Genomic DNA, 17,587 nt, shown 5'->3' with positions numbered 1-17,587 from the left:
TTGTGCATACATTTAGAATGGAATGATACGCGATAGAGATTTGATAATAAAAGAGTTGTGTGATGAAAGAGCTGAAAGGAATACATAAAGATATAATAATATATTCTCATTATACAATTAATATATTAATCAACCCTGTGCAGCAAGAAAATCATATTGGACGTGAATATAAAGAGTATTGAACATCTTTTTGAAGAAAGAATAGAAATTTGATAGTACCACTGTGCATAGATATACCTGGTGTAACAATTTGTGCAGTTAAAAGTAGGTTGAAATTTTTGTGAATTTCTTTAGATATAAGAATTATGTACACTCACCAAATAATTATACACATTTTATGATTAAAAAGAAAAAAACAAACATATGTTCTGAGAAGTATCTTACATTATACATCGAACATTGGAACAATAATACAAGAATATTTACTTTCAAGATAATTTTTTTTTGGGACAATCGATCAGCAGTTACTTTACGGTATTAAACTGTCATCAATATTTCACATGGATCAGAAGAAAAAAAATGAATTTAAAACTGAACTCTTTTTTTTCTCTCTCAACATGGTATAATTACAGCCTTTTTTTTCCAAATGTTTTTATGATGCAGTTGCTGATTTGAAATATCTTTTTTAACAAAATGTTTGTTCCTCCTTGCAATTGGTAAAATTAGCTGCCGTATAATTCATAGAATACAATGACTTCAATGATAAAATGTATAAAATAAATATATTCCAATCACATAAAAGGCAAGTATGAAAGAGCTTCAAAAGATACATTCTCAATAATTATTTCATAAAAATAAAATCAGTAGACAAACCATTTATGATGAACATCACATCATATTACATTCACTTTATAAAAATATAGGAAATGATTTGTCTAACAAATATATTCAAGCAGACAATTGTTGCATTGCATTCTTTTAACGAATAATTGCACAAAAATTGGATTCCAAATAAGAAATTTTGTTTATTTCAGAAGTACAAAAACAGGTATACTCCCAATGTCTAGGCTAGGGTCACAAATATCCTACAGGACCCATATGAGAAGTAGAGACCTCAACGATCGGCAGTAATCCTAAGCTCTTACTGCCAGCTCTACCGATTAATCCTTATTCTTCCCTCTGCCTTGGATTCGTTTTTCAGTTAAGCATTTCTTTAATACTTAAATTTTCAGGCGCAGCACTGACTAGGAAATATTTACTGATCCAACCGGAAAAGCTGTCCTTTCATGATAATGAACTAATGGTGCATGTGGTATGAAATGCTTTAATTCTCGATGAGCAATGATTGATTGATCAACCATGAAAACACAAATCAGTTGTAATCTACAATAAACACAAATAGAATTTCTTATATTCTACATACAGCCAACAAGCTACATACGATTGCCTATCACTGATCTACATATTCGAAACATAAAAATTCATAATAAGTCATATTTTCTACATACAGCCAACAAGTTACAAAAGATTGCATATCACTGAGTATAGAATGAAAAGTTGTAAATTTAGTACTGATACATTCAATGAAAATCACAGAGTTGACTTCGTATTTTATATTTTACCGATAAAAGAGATGGCTTTCTGCATGAAATACCATAATCATCTCTTTTAGAACAACAAACTCATACACCTGTAAAACCTCATTGTCAATTACACCAATACCACCACAGCTGACTATATATAGGAATTGAATGTTGTTAAGTGCATTGTTAATAAGAATTTGCAAGAGATTATACACAATGTACAAGATATTCCCTTCTAATGTTTCCTCCACATTTCTGTTTTATGTACCTTATTTCACCTAGCATATCAATAGAGAATACTAGTACTTGTTATTCACTTCATACTCCTCATATCTGGGGACGCCGTGGTCTAGTGGTTAAAACACTTGTCTTTCAATCAGAGGGACGTCGGTTCGATTCCCTGCCACAGTGTTTTCCTTCAGCAAGAAATTCAACCACATTGTGCTGCACTCAACCCAGGAGAGTTGAATGGGTAATGAGTAGGAATAAATTCCTTGAATGCTTGAGCGCCTACACAGGCAGCGCAGCTAAAGCTGGGGGTAACAATAGCATCACCTTGTATCCTTGGGCAAGATTGCTTTATAAATCCAAATAAATTGCTTTATAAAATTTTTGTATTAGGACTGTATAACATGATGAAAATCAAGCGATGACATTACAATATGTAAGCTTAATACACTCTGGACCCCATTTCATAAACATTTTTAATCAATGGCAAGTTATATTCTGAACTTTGAACTCACATAAATTAACTGGCCAAGAGTGAATTCGCAAAATAAATTTGTACATTTCACTCTATTTCACTCGATTAAGATATGGGGTTTAAAAAATACAAAACATATTATACAAGCCTACACCAAGTGAATAAAGCAAAAGTATGAAATGCAAGATGAAAAACTGCTTTACCAAGAATTCAATAAAAATGATGGGAGGAATAACACAACAAATTATATGAGGAATAATGTAGCAAATATAAGCAAAATAATCTTTGATTTATTGCTGATTAAAGAGGCAGGCTTTCAATTGAGTCTTCAAAAAACAGAGTATTAATGATCGGGGAGTTTCCTCAGACGTGTACTGTAGATCTCTGGCCTAGCAGCGCACATCAAGGCAGTGTATATGGTGTCCCTGTAATAAGAAATACAAAGGAAATTGACAAAAGTAAAATGAATGAATGAATAAATAAATAGATTAATAAATAAATAAATATGATAAATATAATAAGTCAAAATAATGGTTGGAATGCTTTCTCCTTACATAGTATCATCATCATCACTTAAACTTCATGTAAATTAATAGTGTAGATTTATAATGTAAATTACATACAAGATGAAAAATGTTTCTCGCAACTTGACATACAATTTTTGAATGAAAAGAAGACCATGTTCCAAGGTTGGAAAACTATTTATATTAAAACTTTAATATGAATGAAATATCAGAATATTTCCTTTCCATCCTTTAACCCTAAAAGGACTGGGCTATTTAAAATGTATTGAGGACTGGAGGGGGGCCATGATGACCCCCATTCAAATCTTGGCCGCCGTTCACACATTCTTTACCATGCAAACTACAAGCTAGTATAAAAAAATCTAATAAGTTTTACATTTATCATGAATAAAATATGCAAATTAATTCATGTAAAACATTATTTGCATATATAACACCCAATTTCACTTCAAATTTTCTTCAATTTTTTGCAGATGTCATCTTTGTAATCTAATTTAAAGGTTTCCACAAAGAAAATTGCAAAAGAATTTCTTCTGTATTTCTTTTTTCATCTTTTGTTTTTCATTGTTTTATTCACTGGAAATTATTACAGACCATTTAACAACTAAATTAAAACCCGAAATTAATCAAGCAGACCAATTAAAACAAACAATAATCACCCTTTTATGAATTTCATCTCCCATAGACTTTGTACACTAAGTATAAAAATGAGCCATTTTCAGCATGACATTGTCTCGTAAAAAGTTGTAAGACATCACAATGCTATACCCGTATGTTGCGAATTTGGTCTCAAAAGTTGCGCGAGACTTCAAAGATAACAGTACAACATTTTTGCGGCGCTATCTTTTTGCGTTTCAGAAATATCGCGCAATTTGTCGAGGGGGGGGCCATCATGCCCCCCAGTCCTTTTATGGTTAACAGTAATCAATTTGATTGTTGATGAGACTTGACCCAGCCTTCACAGCCAATGGTACCTGTACCTAGATAGATAACATAATAGTATTAAAATACAATGAATTCCTGGGCCCTGTCTTACAAAGAGTTAGAAATGATCCAATCACAACTACAGAAAGCAAGCAACCCAAACATCTACAATGCAATGTCCTTCCAAAATGTTTTCTAGATATGACATATTTATAGTCATTCAAGCAGCAACATCTTGACAATTCAGTATGATTTGAAACAGAGGGTCGCGGGTTCGAATCCCAGCCATGGCATAATTTCTTTCGGCAAGAAATTTATCCACATTGTGCTGCACTTGACCCAGATGAGGTGAGTGGGTACCCGGTAGGATTTATTCCTCGAACGCTTTAGCGCCTATTGATATGGCGGCTCAGCTACAGCTAGCCGGGGTAATAATATGATACCAATTAACAAGTATCAAACCAAAGTTGATGCACATCTTAGTAACTGCACTATATAAATGGATATACTATTATTATTATCCGTTTGTTTAAAAATGGATCATGTCGAAATTCCCTATATATGAAGAATTGTGACATTGGTGGCTATCCATAGTTGAGAATGATGGGATCAATCACAACTCTTTATGAGACGGGAGAGTTTCTGTTCATTTCCAGTATCTACAGGTAAACAAACCACGCTTCCTCTGAAACAAATATTGTTATTTCAATGAACGGTTAGGTCATGTGAGGAAGCATTTCTTGTGAAAAAGCTTGGCATACCTTCTTCAGGAAGTTCTCTAGGACACCAGGTTCTTTCACTTTCATTATTCGCTCATTAACAAAACAAACAGATGAATCTGAGCTACCGCTGGTATTGCATTTATGGGCTGGAATACAGAAACTTGAATAGAATTATTTAGCCTATGATAAAAAAATATATATATCAAAGACTTTTCCACCAAATTTAGTTATCAATTTGACTGATAAACAGCCAAGTTAGATCACAGTTTGTGTTAAACTGGAGTTCCAGGTATGGAATAGGGTGCTCAATTTATTCATAAATTTGACTTCCAAGTGTACTCAATAAAAAATTAATAAATAGAGGCAGAAACGTGCGGTTACATGTCTAAAATAAAAGTGACTTTGCCAAAAGTATATGTCTATATTAAGTAATGATTGTTTCTATAGTGATCTTTGAGGAATTCATTTCCAAATTTCCGAAATCCGCTTTAATTTTTTTTTGTGTGTGTGAATCTACATTTTAGGATATTCAAGACCCAGGAACGGATAAAAATAACACTTTAAGGCGAAGTCCATTCATAAATCAATTGCAGAAAAGGTGCTGAGAAAAAAGACAGAACGATGAAGAAAACAAACAGAAGATGAAAGAGGAGATGAGGGAGAATAATGAGATCAAGAAAAATAATAAAAGCCATCACATTCAAAAGTATTTCTATGTTTTGATTTACAGATCACAAGTTGGCACTTTTCTAATGATAAAATGTATGCTGAACCGACAGCAGGACTAGCTGAACTTCTATAGCACACAAGCTGACAAAGAGACAAACTTACTCATTCAATACTGGCTGAGTAGATAACACATTCCACATTGTGTTGTTATTGATGCTTTTCTCTCCTACTGCATTCATGGCCTTGTTTCCAGGATCTCTGTGATAACAAAAAGATGGATTATAAATATTTATTCCAGTTTACGAAAATATATAGAATTCATACCATTTTTTATTATAAATTATGAATGAGGCAATCCTACATCATTTTTACAGTATCAGCTAGATAGCTTAACATTCCATTTAAAAACGAATATTAAAAAAAGAAGAAAAAAAATAAAATAAGGTCATGCCCCCCCTGTAAACATTAAGGTTATCAAAACTTTGGGTGTTGAAGGGGAAAAAGAAGCAAGAATTAATTATGTTGTATATCAAATGGGCTATTGTAATTGCATCCTTCATTTCTACAGCCAACAACTAAAGTACGTCCTATCTTATTGTTAAAAGTTGCAGATACTGAAGGGGAAAAAATTGGCAATAATTCAATCCTGTTGTATTACATAAGGGTTATTTTAATCTCATACATCTCAGAAATTAAACAAGATAATGACATGCACTTTGTTGTATCTTTAGAACTTAAAGATATTGGGGGAATAGCAAGAAATTAATTATGCTGTATTACAAAAGGGCTCATTTAATATCCTATGTCATAAAACTTTTTAAAAATATGACACGCATTCTATCTTATCATTGGAACTTACAGATATAGGGGGGATAGAAATAAATTAATTCTGTTGTATTACAAAAGGGCTAATTTAATCTCCTACGTCATAATAAAAAAACATGACATGCAGTCTGTCTTATCATTAGAACTTACAGATATTGTAACAAAAACTTTGGCTAGAATTAATTACGAAAGGGTCATTTTAATCTCATACATCATATGACTTTGCATAGTGAGATTGTCTTGCAATATTGTGTACAGTCCAAGTTCTTTGATATGTATCAGTGAGTTTATTGATTCAACTTGAACTTTGAAATCAACTCCTGTATCCCTGGGTGAAAAATACAGCATACAAATTAACCCATGATTGATAAAGGGTTTGAACTACATTCAAACCAAATTAGAAGGGACAAAATGGATGAGCTATATAAACAGATTAATATCAGATAATATGCAAGTACAAAAATATATATTTCATGGCCAGCTGGTATCAAGCCGAGAAATTGTGAGGTGATACATGATGTAGATTATATTCACTGTCTTTTGACACTCTAATCGATTCTGCAACATATCTAGCAGGCAATGAAGTAAAACCATGACAAATGCACTTATATCAATTGTCTCAGTTCAACAGTCTTTATTTCACTTCATTAATCACTTCTCTTAAAGGGGAAGTTCACCCTGACAAAAAGTTTATTGTAAAAATAGCAGAAAAAATAATAAAAAATATTGCCGAAGGTTTGAGAAAAATTCATCAAATAATTAAAGTTATTAGAATTTCAATTATTTGATTTGTGACGTCATATGTGAGCAGCATTCCTACATATAGCAAATGATAAAAAATCAATGAAATGTCATTTTCTCAGAAAATTGAAAATGGTTTTCACTGTAACTTTTGTATATCAATAGACAAATCATTTCACACCCAATCATGAAAAGAAAACAAAATTATTAAAGTCATCAGGAACCATACCGAATTTGAAATTCATGCATTTTATATTACATAACACATGGGGCGGCTGCTCGTTTATGACGTCACAAATCCAAAATTTTGAACTCTAATAACTTTCTTACTCATTAACAGATTTTCCTCAAACCTTCACCAATATTTTACACTATTTTTTCTGCTATTTTTATTACAAAGTTTTCTTCAGGGTGAACTTCCCCTTTAAGATATACAATAATTGCTTGCCATACCCTCGCCATGCTTTATAAACTCATATTTACATAAAACTTTACTTCACCACGATTGAATCATTCTTTGCCTTCTAATGTCATCCCTTTCTTTTGGTCTTACTACATGTTCACATAATCCTTGTCATTCTTATGACACTTATAAACATAACCATAACCATTATATCATTGTGTATGGTTCTACTGGAAACGTTGTTTGACAATTCATCTAGTCACATACATCATCTTGTATTCTACTACCACCTGGGGTCCATTTCATAAAGAGTTTCAAATGTTGCAAAATTACCATTCATTATTTCGTAATTCATGTTTCATCAATCCTTTTCATCCATAGTAAACATAACAAAACATCCATGATATAACAGATCGCATAGTAATATTAAAATGAAGTAGGCATATAAAAATAACATGTCTCACATACAAAATAGAATAACATATTAGAAGACATCTGTTTGTTTGCAACAAAACAAGAAACCATCAGGCGATTGGCCTATGAATAAAAATAAAAAACTGAATAACAAAACCGCCTTCTGCTTTTTCTTTATGGTATTTAAAATGGTAAATTACCAATTATGGCATTTTACAAAATATTTTTTTTAATGGACCCTGATATTTTTCTACTGAACATTACCATACCCTGTGAGATGGGTCATGTGAGAGAAGAGAAGAAGTTCTTACCTCCTGTCGTCAGATTTAGGGGGTGGTACCCAGTGATCATAGTTGGTCTCTAGCAGGAACCATCTACAAAATAAACAGATTTTTATTTTAGTTTACTGTCCTTTCACAGGATACCAAAATCTTAATTTTAATGATGATTCCAGTGAAAAATGTTTCTAATGATGAATTTTTACCACGTGTGAAACCAAACTAGAATCACAAATGCTAATCACAATCATGAATTCAAATTCTACTCCGGAGATGAATTCCAGTTAACTTTCACTCAAATTAAGGTACGATTTTTATGTCTGAAAGGGTCGACCTCCAAAACATCTTTTGAGGGGCGAAACTTACGTGACCTTTCAAGCATATCCATAGATAATACAAATCACTCAAAATCATTGGCAATCTTCTCCCAATTCTTATCCAGTCTATTCTTAAATGCAATCACTAAACAAGCAGTAACTACTTCTTCTGGGAGACTTCCACACATCTATCACTTGGTTAGCAAAGAAAAACTTACGCACGTCAAGACTTTTATTTTTCAAAATGTGAATTTCATGGATTATCACAAAATCATAGACAACTGCAACATGAATATGTCAACATCAAGAGCTTGCATTTATGTTGCATTGAAAATATCACAGCTGCTCTTGCAAAATTCAGAGTGACAAGTTTCTACTTTAGACCTATTTTTTAAAACTCCATCTGTGTTTCCAATGAGATATTTCTGTATTGAGCAAAATGAATGACAATCCCTGCCCTACATAACGACACCACTTAGGCAGCCAGTTTGATATACTCATAGATTTTAGTGATTATAACATCCATATTTACGCATTTTTAAAGAATTTTGATTTTTTGTGTGTTAATCCAAATTTGTTGCAGTTTTTATTTTCTTCTTCTGATTTTTCTTTCACTTTTTAAAATAACTTTATTTTGTGCCCCCATAAAAAAATCCCTTGGAATAACCCCTATCTATCAGGCTATAAAAAATATCAATTTTTTTTATATTTTGCACAAACTAATGCCAAAACACACAACTTTGAATAAGTTTTAATATTACAGTGGATGGGGATTTCTTTGGCTCTTTTGTGCATTTTTGGAGAAAAAAGTGCCCTTAGCCCCCCCCCCCAAGTAATTTTTTCCCTGCTCTCCATCATGTATACCTATTTCCTGAGAGGTCCAATCTCCATACATCGATAGTTGTCTCCCTGCCTCTGGTGACGACCATGCCCTCTCCCGGTTTGATTCCTCCAATGATGAGATACGCAGGGGCGACCTCTTCTTGAGAGGTGAACCTCTGAACGACCTCATCGAAGCTGTTATCATTGGCAAGAGCCTGTTGAAGATAGGAAGTAAATTGTTTCTTTTAGAGGTCTTACCGCTTCCAGATTCAATTTCACATTGAAATTTTTTAAAAGAATGAATCAATGAAATGAAGTTTAAACTTAGAATAAAATTGAAAACTAAAATAAAGAATAATAATTCTCTTAAATAGTTACTGCTTCTACAATGTAAATTCAATTTTCGAATTAAAATGAAAAAAATTGAATAAAAATAAACAATTAACAAAAATCAAATTACGAGTAAAAATTAAAACACACATTCAAATGGAATTTCAGAGTTAAATGAACAATAACATTTGAATGCAAATTCAAATTTCAATTTCAATTTAAATTGATTTCTCCATCACAAAAGAAACATAAAATGTAAATGGAAAGTTCTGTATTAAATAGCATACCAAATTCAACTTAAAGGACAAATTTTATCCTCTTGTGGCAAAGGTGAAGACGACTGTAGTGAGTTATCAAGCTTCTTTTTGTGTTATTTAGGAAGAATATTATAGTTTAAATCAACAATGATCAGATTATGTCTGACAGGAATTAAAGTGATTGGGACCCAAGTATAGAACATCACTCACATGTAAAGTCATGTGTAACTAATTAAAGGAAACCAAAAACTAAGAAAAGAAGCAATCTTATTAAAAAGAGTAAAATGAAAGGAACAATTTTAAAAAAGTTTCATCAGAATCGGTTATGAAATAAGCAAGTAATGGACGTTTAAAAAGTCTTGTACTTTTTATTTGTATTTTTATTTTGTACACAAATTTTCAGATTTTCCTAAAATCTTTGAAATTGCATCTTGCCTCCTTCAGAGCACAACTTACATGTCATGGGAAAAATAATTCCCACCACATATGTCAAGGTCAGGAGAAGATAATGTAAAATGTGTAAAATATAGTGGAAAATCTGAAAAATTTGTGTACAAAACAAATGACGAGCTGTCTACAAAATCAGCCATTTTGAAGAACATTTGCCAATTTGAGGATCAACACAGAAAGTACAACAAGACTTTTTAAACGTCCATAACTTGCTTATTTCATAACTGAGCTTCATGAAACTTTTAAAAATTGCTCCTCTCATTTTACTCTTTTCAATAACTTTGCTTTTTTTTTTAGGTTTTGCTTTCCTTAACAACTAAGTGAAATGGCCCTACTTGTATGATTGATTGTCACAAGATAAACAAATTGACTTACATCTCGCAAGACGAAGGTAGTAAACTTGACTTCCTTCAGAAGTATGGCCTTCAACAACTCAACAACATTCTTAAACACACCTCCCTGATCTTAAAGAGAAATGAGAGGCAAAGAGAGAGAGAGGGGGATCATGGTGTCAAAACTCACAACTAATCTGTATTATTGAGTATTGTTTGAATTATAATAATCATCAAATAATCACATTATTAACATCATTATAATTATTGCAAATATGATTAACATTATCATCATTATCTATATTATTATCATTAACATCATCAAGGGTGGTGAAAGGGGGGGTAATCGCCCCCTATTTTTTATGTACCGTAATTAATTTTTCTTTAAAAATAGAAAAATAAAGAAAAAGGAAATAATGCTATGATTTGTAATAATACATGTATATTTTGTCATATTTCAAACAGATTTCAAGCATTTTTTTCTTACCTCTCTCATTCAGACTGATGGTAAATTTATTTGGTTTCATTCCTGTGAAAACTCCCACTTGACCAACAAAGGAAGTGGTTGTGTAAACAGTCTGAAGAAAGGAGTAAAATGATAACATAAAATAAGAAAAAAAGTTCAAGTTTACTTTGGGGCAAGGGTAACAGAGTGTACACAACTATCCAGGTACAAATCTTTATGTACTAGACAGTTTTCCTCCAGCACAAATTACAATTTAGTCATAAATGGAATTACCAAGTTTTTAGCTGGAAAGCCATTTAGAGAACAAAGAAAAAACTTCCTTTTGTATCATTTACAGGTCTGTCAATATTTTTGAGGCATCTGGATACTATGCAATATCATCTTTACACACATTCACAATACAATTCCAAAGCTTTTTTTCACAAAGAATTACTTGGAAATTGCTTTTCAACCCTGATACAGTTCACCCACTCTGTGGGATTGCTTCTATTGAAAGCATTGTAGTTGATACATGTAACTCATACAAAAATTGGCTCAGAGGCAAATAGAGCATACATGTAGCTTTGTACAGACATATTATATTCTCACAAAATCCAATATATCTTCATGTACTGAACATGGGGATGTTTTTTCAACAGGCCCTAATACTAGCAAAACAGAAATTTTTTTCAACAAGGATTACTTGGAAATTGCTTTCGAACCCTGACACAGTTAACTCACTCTGTTGGATTGCTTCATTTGTATGCATTGTATTTGATAACTCGTCCAACAACTGAGCCAAGTAAAGAGCACATCTTGGTTCAGCCACCTACATTCTAGCAATTCCAATATCTTCACGTAAATGTACATGAGGATACCCATTTCAACAGGCCTGCGCTAGACCTAGCAAAAACAGATTCTTCTTTGATATAGGAAGGCTTCATTCTATCTTTCATCAGTTTTAGATTAATACTTGAAATCAAAAGTAAACAGAAACTGCCTTAAATACCAATTGCCTGGATTTTATATTTCTTTGGAAAAATAAGCCAAGAAAGGGAAGTACTTGAAGGAAATTAGAATTCCTACAATACTAATATACATCATCATTAATGTATGCACATTTCTTTGGTTGAAAAATAATGTTGCGAATTTTGCAAAGACCCCCCGAACATATAGCCTGTTGATTGCACGGGCATACAGATGGGGGGGGGGGGCTTGGAGGGGCCATGGAACCCTAAAATTTTTCACTTGTGACCAAGAAAAAAAAAAGAAAAGGAAAGAGAGGATGATGAAATATGATATTCCATCACAAAATTTGAATTTTGTAGTAAAAGAAAATGTTGAATTTTTTTGCTCGCTCACAACTTTATACAAATTTTGCCTGATACGCCATATCTGGCCCCCTCAAATATTATTTCGTTATGCCACTGCTTTTGTAACAAAAGGTAAGTAGAAGTAGTAATCCAGAGTTTAAATCCAGTTTAATCCCTGCCTAATAAGGGGTAGCCATATTTACTTCCCACTCAAAAGGGCCGTCTGCACCATCTTGAGTTTTCAATTTAGCGCGCTATTTCTGATCCGGTAAATTATCCCGATCTGAACAATATCGAGATTATTTGAGTTTTCAAATTAGCGCGCTATTTCTGATCCGGTAAATTATCTCGATCTGAACAATATCGAGATTATTTGCAATGGAGAAGCATTTATCACGCTAGTTCGTAGGAGTAATCTCAAGATTACAATCCCAAGTCGACTTGGGATTATTTGCAAAATAGCGCGCTATTTTACAAATTATCGCGCTAATTTGTAGGTGCAGACACACTCAGGACTATTATTCACGGTGTCAGACCATAATGCATCAATGCCTCGCTCGAGCAAGAATCGCTCTTCTTGCGATGGTGGAGACGGGGGTTTCTTGAATCTCGAGATTAATCTCGAAGAGGGCTAATCGGGCTAAAATTTCGAAATTGAGCAAATTTGGGATGGTGCAGCACCGCCTAAAGTAAATCACACTCATCCCCTAACTACAACTATTTTTATAAAGATTTTTTCAGTCTTATCTCTCACATCAAAACTTGCAAACCTTTTGATGAACATGAAAAGCCTCTACCAGTAAGAATATTACTTGTTTACCAAAGAAGCTTCTGTCACATGACAGTACTCGAGTATTATGTCACATGAGTAGATAATCTCCCTTACACCTACATGATAATAGCTACTTCATTGATAACTAATCAGTGATCAGTTTACATGGCTTCATAACCTTCATCCTGCTTTACAATGTTTGTTCACACAATAGCTACATACTGTACATTGTACTTGTTTAGTCACAATCCCAGTCCACAATTTATACAGATTTTTCTCTTGATCAGAGTTAATTACATGTATATTCATTTGAATTCTCTTTCGTGAAATTGCTATACCTGTAGTATGATATGTACCTGTAACTTTAAGAAATGGATCATAATTTATTAATCACCTCTTTTTACATGTACATGTATAAAATGCATTATTGGATTCTTAAGTGGTCATTATAGTTGAAAATAAAAATGTCTGTGGACTAAATCTGGCTTCTGACCAGTATCATATTTTGAGGATACATTACAGAATAAATGAGGTATTCCAGCTCCATAACTTACAAGCACATCTGGATCAAATCAAATCGCAATCTTATATATTGTGTGAACATCGCTACTGAAACTGAATTAATGAGGGCAACGAGTGATTAGGTAAACTGATAAAACATTGATGTTATCATTGCTATGTATGCATTTAGATACACCTAGGATACACTTCCTTAATAATAATAGTGTATTTAACAGAGTAGAAACTGTTCAACAAACAAAATTTAGTTTAAGTATAAACTGTGATGATAAATGTCATATTGGACAAATTATAAATCAATACATCACTGCGTCTTGAAGCAGAGAATGAGAGAGCAAAATTTAAAAAAAGGGGGTGGTAACTTGGTAGGAGCGGAACGATCTTTTAATTTTCATTTTTCATCCTTAAATATCTCATTTATACAAATCTGAGCCTATGGTAAAATAACTGCTGGGTGTGCGGATCAAGTTGGAAACGTGGTAGATTTTTGTCAAAAACTTACTGATTATTAAAAGTCAAATCCACCCACGCATAAATTGAATAGAAAGAGAAAAATCAAACAAGGATAACACTGGCAAGTTCATCAAAATTGGATGTAATCAGTATTTCATTAGGCCTAGATAAGAAATGTGAAATATCACAATTTTCTCTTGTATATTATGTGAAACAAAATCTAATTCCTCCCTAAGCAAGTGGAATTGCAACTAAGCAATCTATTGTGTTTTTATGAAGAATCTCTTTCTTTACTGAATATATGCAAAAAACAAACGTATTGTTAAATTCAAACCTTCCAAGCAATAAAATACTAAAGAAATAGGAATAACATCATCAACTCTCATTTGCGTATCACTGTGTTGTGTAGATGACTGTTAGCTGTGATTTTTTTAAATGCCATAACTTTCTTAATTTACACCCAATTTGGAAGCAATTTTCAGTGTCATGCTTGTTTGATTCTTCTCTTCTTTAATTCAAATCAAGTTATTGTTGGGGATGTACTAGCCCTTTAAAGAGCCTACAGACTACACTTAAACTCACCTTTCCCTGTGACTTGAAATCAATGATAGCTGTGACATTACTCAAGGAAGTTGAGAAACCATAATCGAGGTTACGACCATGCCAGATGGTACCATTTGCATCCTGGGCAACGATGCTTGTACAGGCTCTGAAACGGTCAAGTTTGGAATCAAAATGAATTTAAAAAACATGAGGAAATAACTAAGAAATCTTTTGTTTCATCATATTTATTTATGTCTATGGTCTTCAGTATCTGACTCAATCAAGGTTGAAAAAAGGTTTCTAAAAATTAATATACAATGATGACTGAGAAATTAAGAATTTATGATATTGTATGCAAGACTAGTCAATTGTGACTACCAAACAAATAGAACCAAGATGAAGAACATCACAAAAGCATATTGACAATATTTCCTATCTAAGCACCTTCAAAATCTCACTAAAAACCTGACTATCCAGATATGGTTTCCATTTGATGTAACTCTCACCCTCTAAACTTTGTTTCCTTTCTTAAACGATCATATTGCCATTACTACTATTATCATCAATATGAATATCTATACACTTAATGAACACTGTTTTAGCTTTTCTATTAAAATCCATTTATTTATGCAGAACATATTAATCATAAATCTTAATTATCAGCAGAATCATTTAAATAATTGATCAAATCAAATAATCTAATTCATTTATTCAATTTGTATTTATAATTCATCTAATTATTTCAATGACCAATTCTGAATGGTAAACCAATGCATATCTGGTACTTCTCATAAAGATGCAATGGCTCAAAATTGGGCAAAAATTGAATGAGACTGTAATTTTGGCTTAAAGATGCCAGAGACAATTGTGAGAAATAGACATGCATACTTTTCCCTCTGCCCAACATAATAGGGTACATGGAGCTTGTCATCATATATTTCAAATTACATGAAACATCATGCTTTTATTACATCATATGATTGTAAAACAATCCTGAATTTCAGTTCAAATTCTCTTTCTGCTTCCTGGTGGATACTGAAATTTCATCATTTGTGTTTGGAATCAGGGAATTTTAAGAATAAATATGACATGGTAATAGGACAGTAGAGTTAATATTAAGTCATAAAACTTTATTAGTTTTATACAAATATTCCCTAGTATTTAAAAACTCCAATAAAAAGAGAGATTATACATAGATTATCTTTAAAAATCAAAATAGTAGTTATTGCTTAGTTCACATTTCAACAGCATCTAGACATTTTTAAGTCAGTTTGTTTTATTATCATATCTCCGCCTCAGATGAATTGTACGACATTTACAATAAAAAACTTACAAAAGATTCTTCATTAAAAAAAAATCCAAAATGTTTGATTTTAATATTTCTTTGTAACGATGATGACTTTCAAGGAAATTAATTTTACATTTAAACTTTATCTACTTTTTTCCTAAATATGAGCAGCATAAGAAAAGACAACTTACGCTGTAAAGTCATAGATCATATTAATGAAAGCCATCTCGCCGACACCAATTCCTATGGTCTTTGCAACTCCCCTGATTTCTCCTGAGTAAGGGGCCGGGAGGAGTTCATCCAAGACATCACCAAGCTGGTCTACCAATGGAAGAGCTTCCTTGGGTACCATTTGTCTGAAGAAAGATTTAAAAAGAAAATAAAGCATGAATATAATATTGCAATAACAATAACTATTATCACCATTATTATTTTATCCAAGAACAATTATTATTAGCAGTCTTTGTCCTTCTTTTCCCACAGGCCTCTTCTCCATTGTATTTATCTTAAAGAATGTACATACACTTCTTCTCATCTTCCTCCTCTTCATGTAACATACTTTGACTAGATCTACTTATTTGCTTGACCTCCTCCATCTTCTCCCCTAATTTCTTCCCCCATTTCTCAAGTTGTCTCCTCCCATTTTCTTTCCTTTTCTTTCTTTCTTTCCTTTCTTTCTTTCTTTCTTAATTTCTTCCTTTCTTTCCTTTCTTTCTTCTTTTCTTTCTTTCTTCCTTCCTTTCTTCCTTCCTTTCTCTCTCTCTCTCTTTCTTTCTTCCTTCCTTTCTCTCTCTCTTTCTTTCTTTCTTCCTTCCTTCCATCCATTCTCTCTCTTTCTTTCTTTCTTTCCTTCTCTTTCTTTCTTTCTTTTTCTTTCTTCCTTCCTTTCTCTCTTTCTTTCTTCCTTCCTTTCTCTCTCTCTCTCTTTCTTTCTTTCTTTCTTTCTTCCTTCCTTCCTTCCATTCTCTCTCTTTCTTTCTTTTTTCTTTCTTTCTTTCTTTCTTCTTCATCTCCTTTCTTTTGTTTTCTTGCTTAGATTCTAATTCAGAATTAGATCTATCTCCTTTTAATAATTTCAGCTAGATAACCACAATCCAAGCCAAAAGTCACATCTAAAGCTAACCCAGGGAACTCCCGCCCGCTATGCGGGCGGGAGCCCAGGACCTTACGTGTTGACCATACTCACCTGACTAGCGTGAAGTATGGTCAAAATAATTCTCCGAATAAATAGTTAAAACAGAAATCAAGCACTTACCACGATTATATGGATGAAGGTCTAATGAGTGGCAGTTTCCTGACATCTTGGCACAAACTGGAACCTCAAAAAAACGAAAAGTTCTCTCCTTCTACCCCAGTCTCGATCGGCCATTTTGTTACGATTCATAACAAAAATGGCCGATCGAGACGGGGTAGAAGGAGAGAACTGTTCGGGTTTTTTTAAGTTCCAGTTTGTGCCCAGATGTCAGGAAACTGCCACTCGTTAGACCTTCATCCATATAATCGTGGTAAGTGCTGCCTTGATTTCTGTTTTAACTATTTATTCGGAGAATTATTTTGACCGTACTTCACGCTAATCAAGTGAGTATGGTCAATTACACTTAAGGTCCTGGGCTCCCTGGGTTAATCTAAAGCATACTCACTCAATTGTCCCAATAAAAAGAGTTCTCATTTTAGTCAAATTCCAGTGGTGCAATGCGGGACCCCATCGCTCCTCTGCAGGAGAATCGAGGTTCACGCTCAGCCGTGGTACGGGGAGACTTTCCGCCGGGAGTCTAGAGCTAGGACCCGCTGACACTGCCGTCAAAATTAGAGCACAAAACGCGAAGAATGCGAATCCCACGGATCCTAATTGTGCCATGTTTCTTCGTAGAGCACCCTAAGTCCTAACCCCGTTTTCAATTAATTCTTTTTGAATATAACTTAACGAATCAACAGCTCATCATCAACGCTGTTATAAGCTAAAAATAAAATAAGGCTCCGCAGATTTCCGAGCCTCGCTTGTTTGTGTTTTTGTATTAGG

The 17,587-nt window shown here is 33.1% G+C and overlaps 1 protein-coding gene across 1 annotated transcript; it reads right to left on the bottom strand.

The window, feature by feature from the left end:
• Positions 1–1,807: 1,807 nt before the first annotated feature.
• On the bottom strand, positions 1,808–17,463 carry LOC121413604 (N-acylethanolamine-hydrolyzing acid amidase-like). The gene is made up of 9 exons (XM_041606493.1): positions 17,208–17,463; positions 15,759–15,923; positions 14,319–14,445; positions 10,722–10,812; positions 10,278–10,366; positions 8,908–9,080; positions 7,760–7,822; positions 5,228–5,323; positions 1,808–2,651 (listed from the first exon to the last, which is right to left on the bottom strand). Exons 1-9 carry the CDS (start codon positions 17,423–17,425, stop codon positions 2,570–2,572), a joined length of 1,104 nt encoding a protein of 367 aa, XP_041462427.1. The 5' UTR covers positions 17,426–17,463; the 3' UTR covers positions 1,808–2,569.
• Between the last annotated feature and the right edge of the window lie 124 nt (positions 17,464–17,587).

This window comes from Lytechinus variegatus, chromosome 4 (assembly GCF_018143015.1).
Source record: "Lytechinus variegatus isolate NC3 chromosome 4, Lvar_3.0, whole genome shotgun sequence".
Lineage (NCBI taxonomy): Eukaryota > Metazoa > Echinodermata > Echinoidea > Temnopleuroida > Toxopneustidae > Lytechinus > Lytechinus variegatus.
This window is presented reverse-complemented; position numbering and strand designations above follow the sequence as displayed.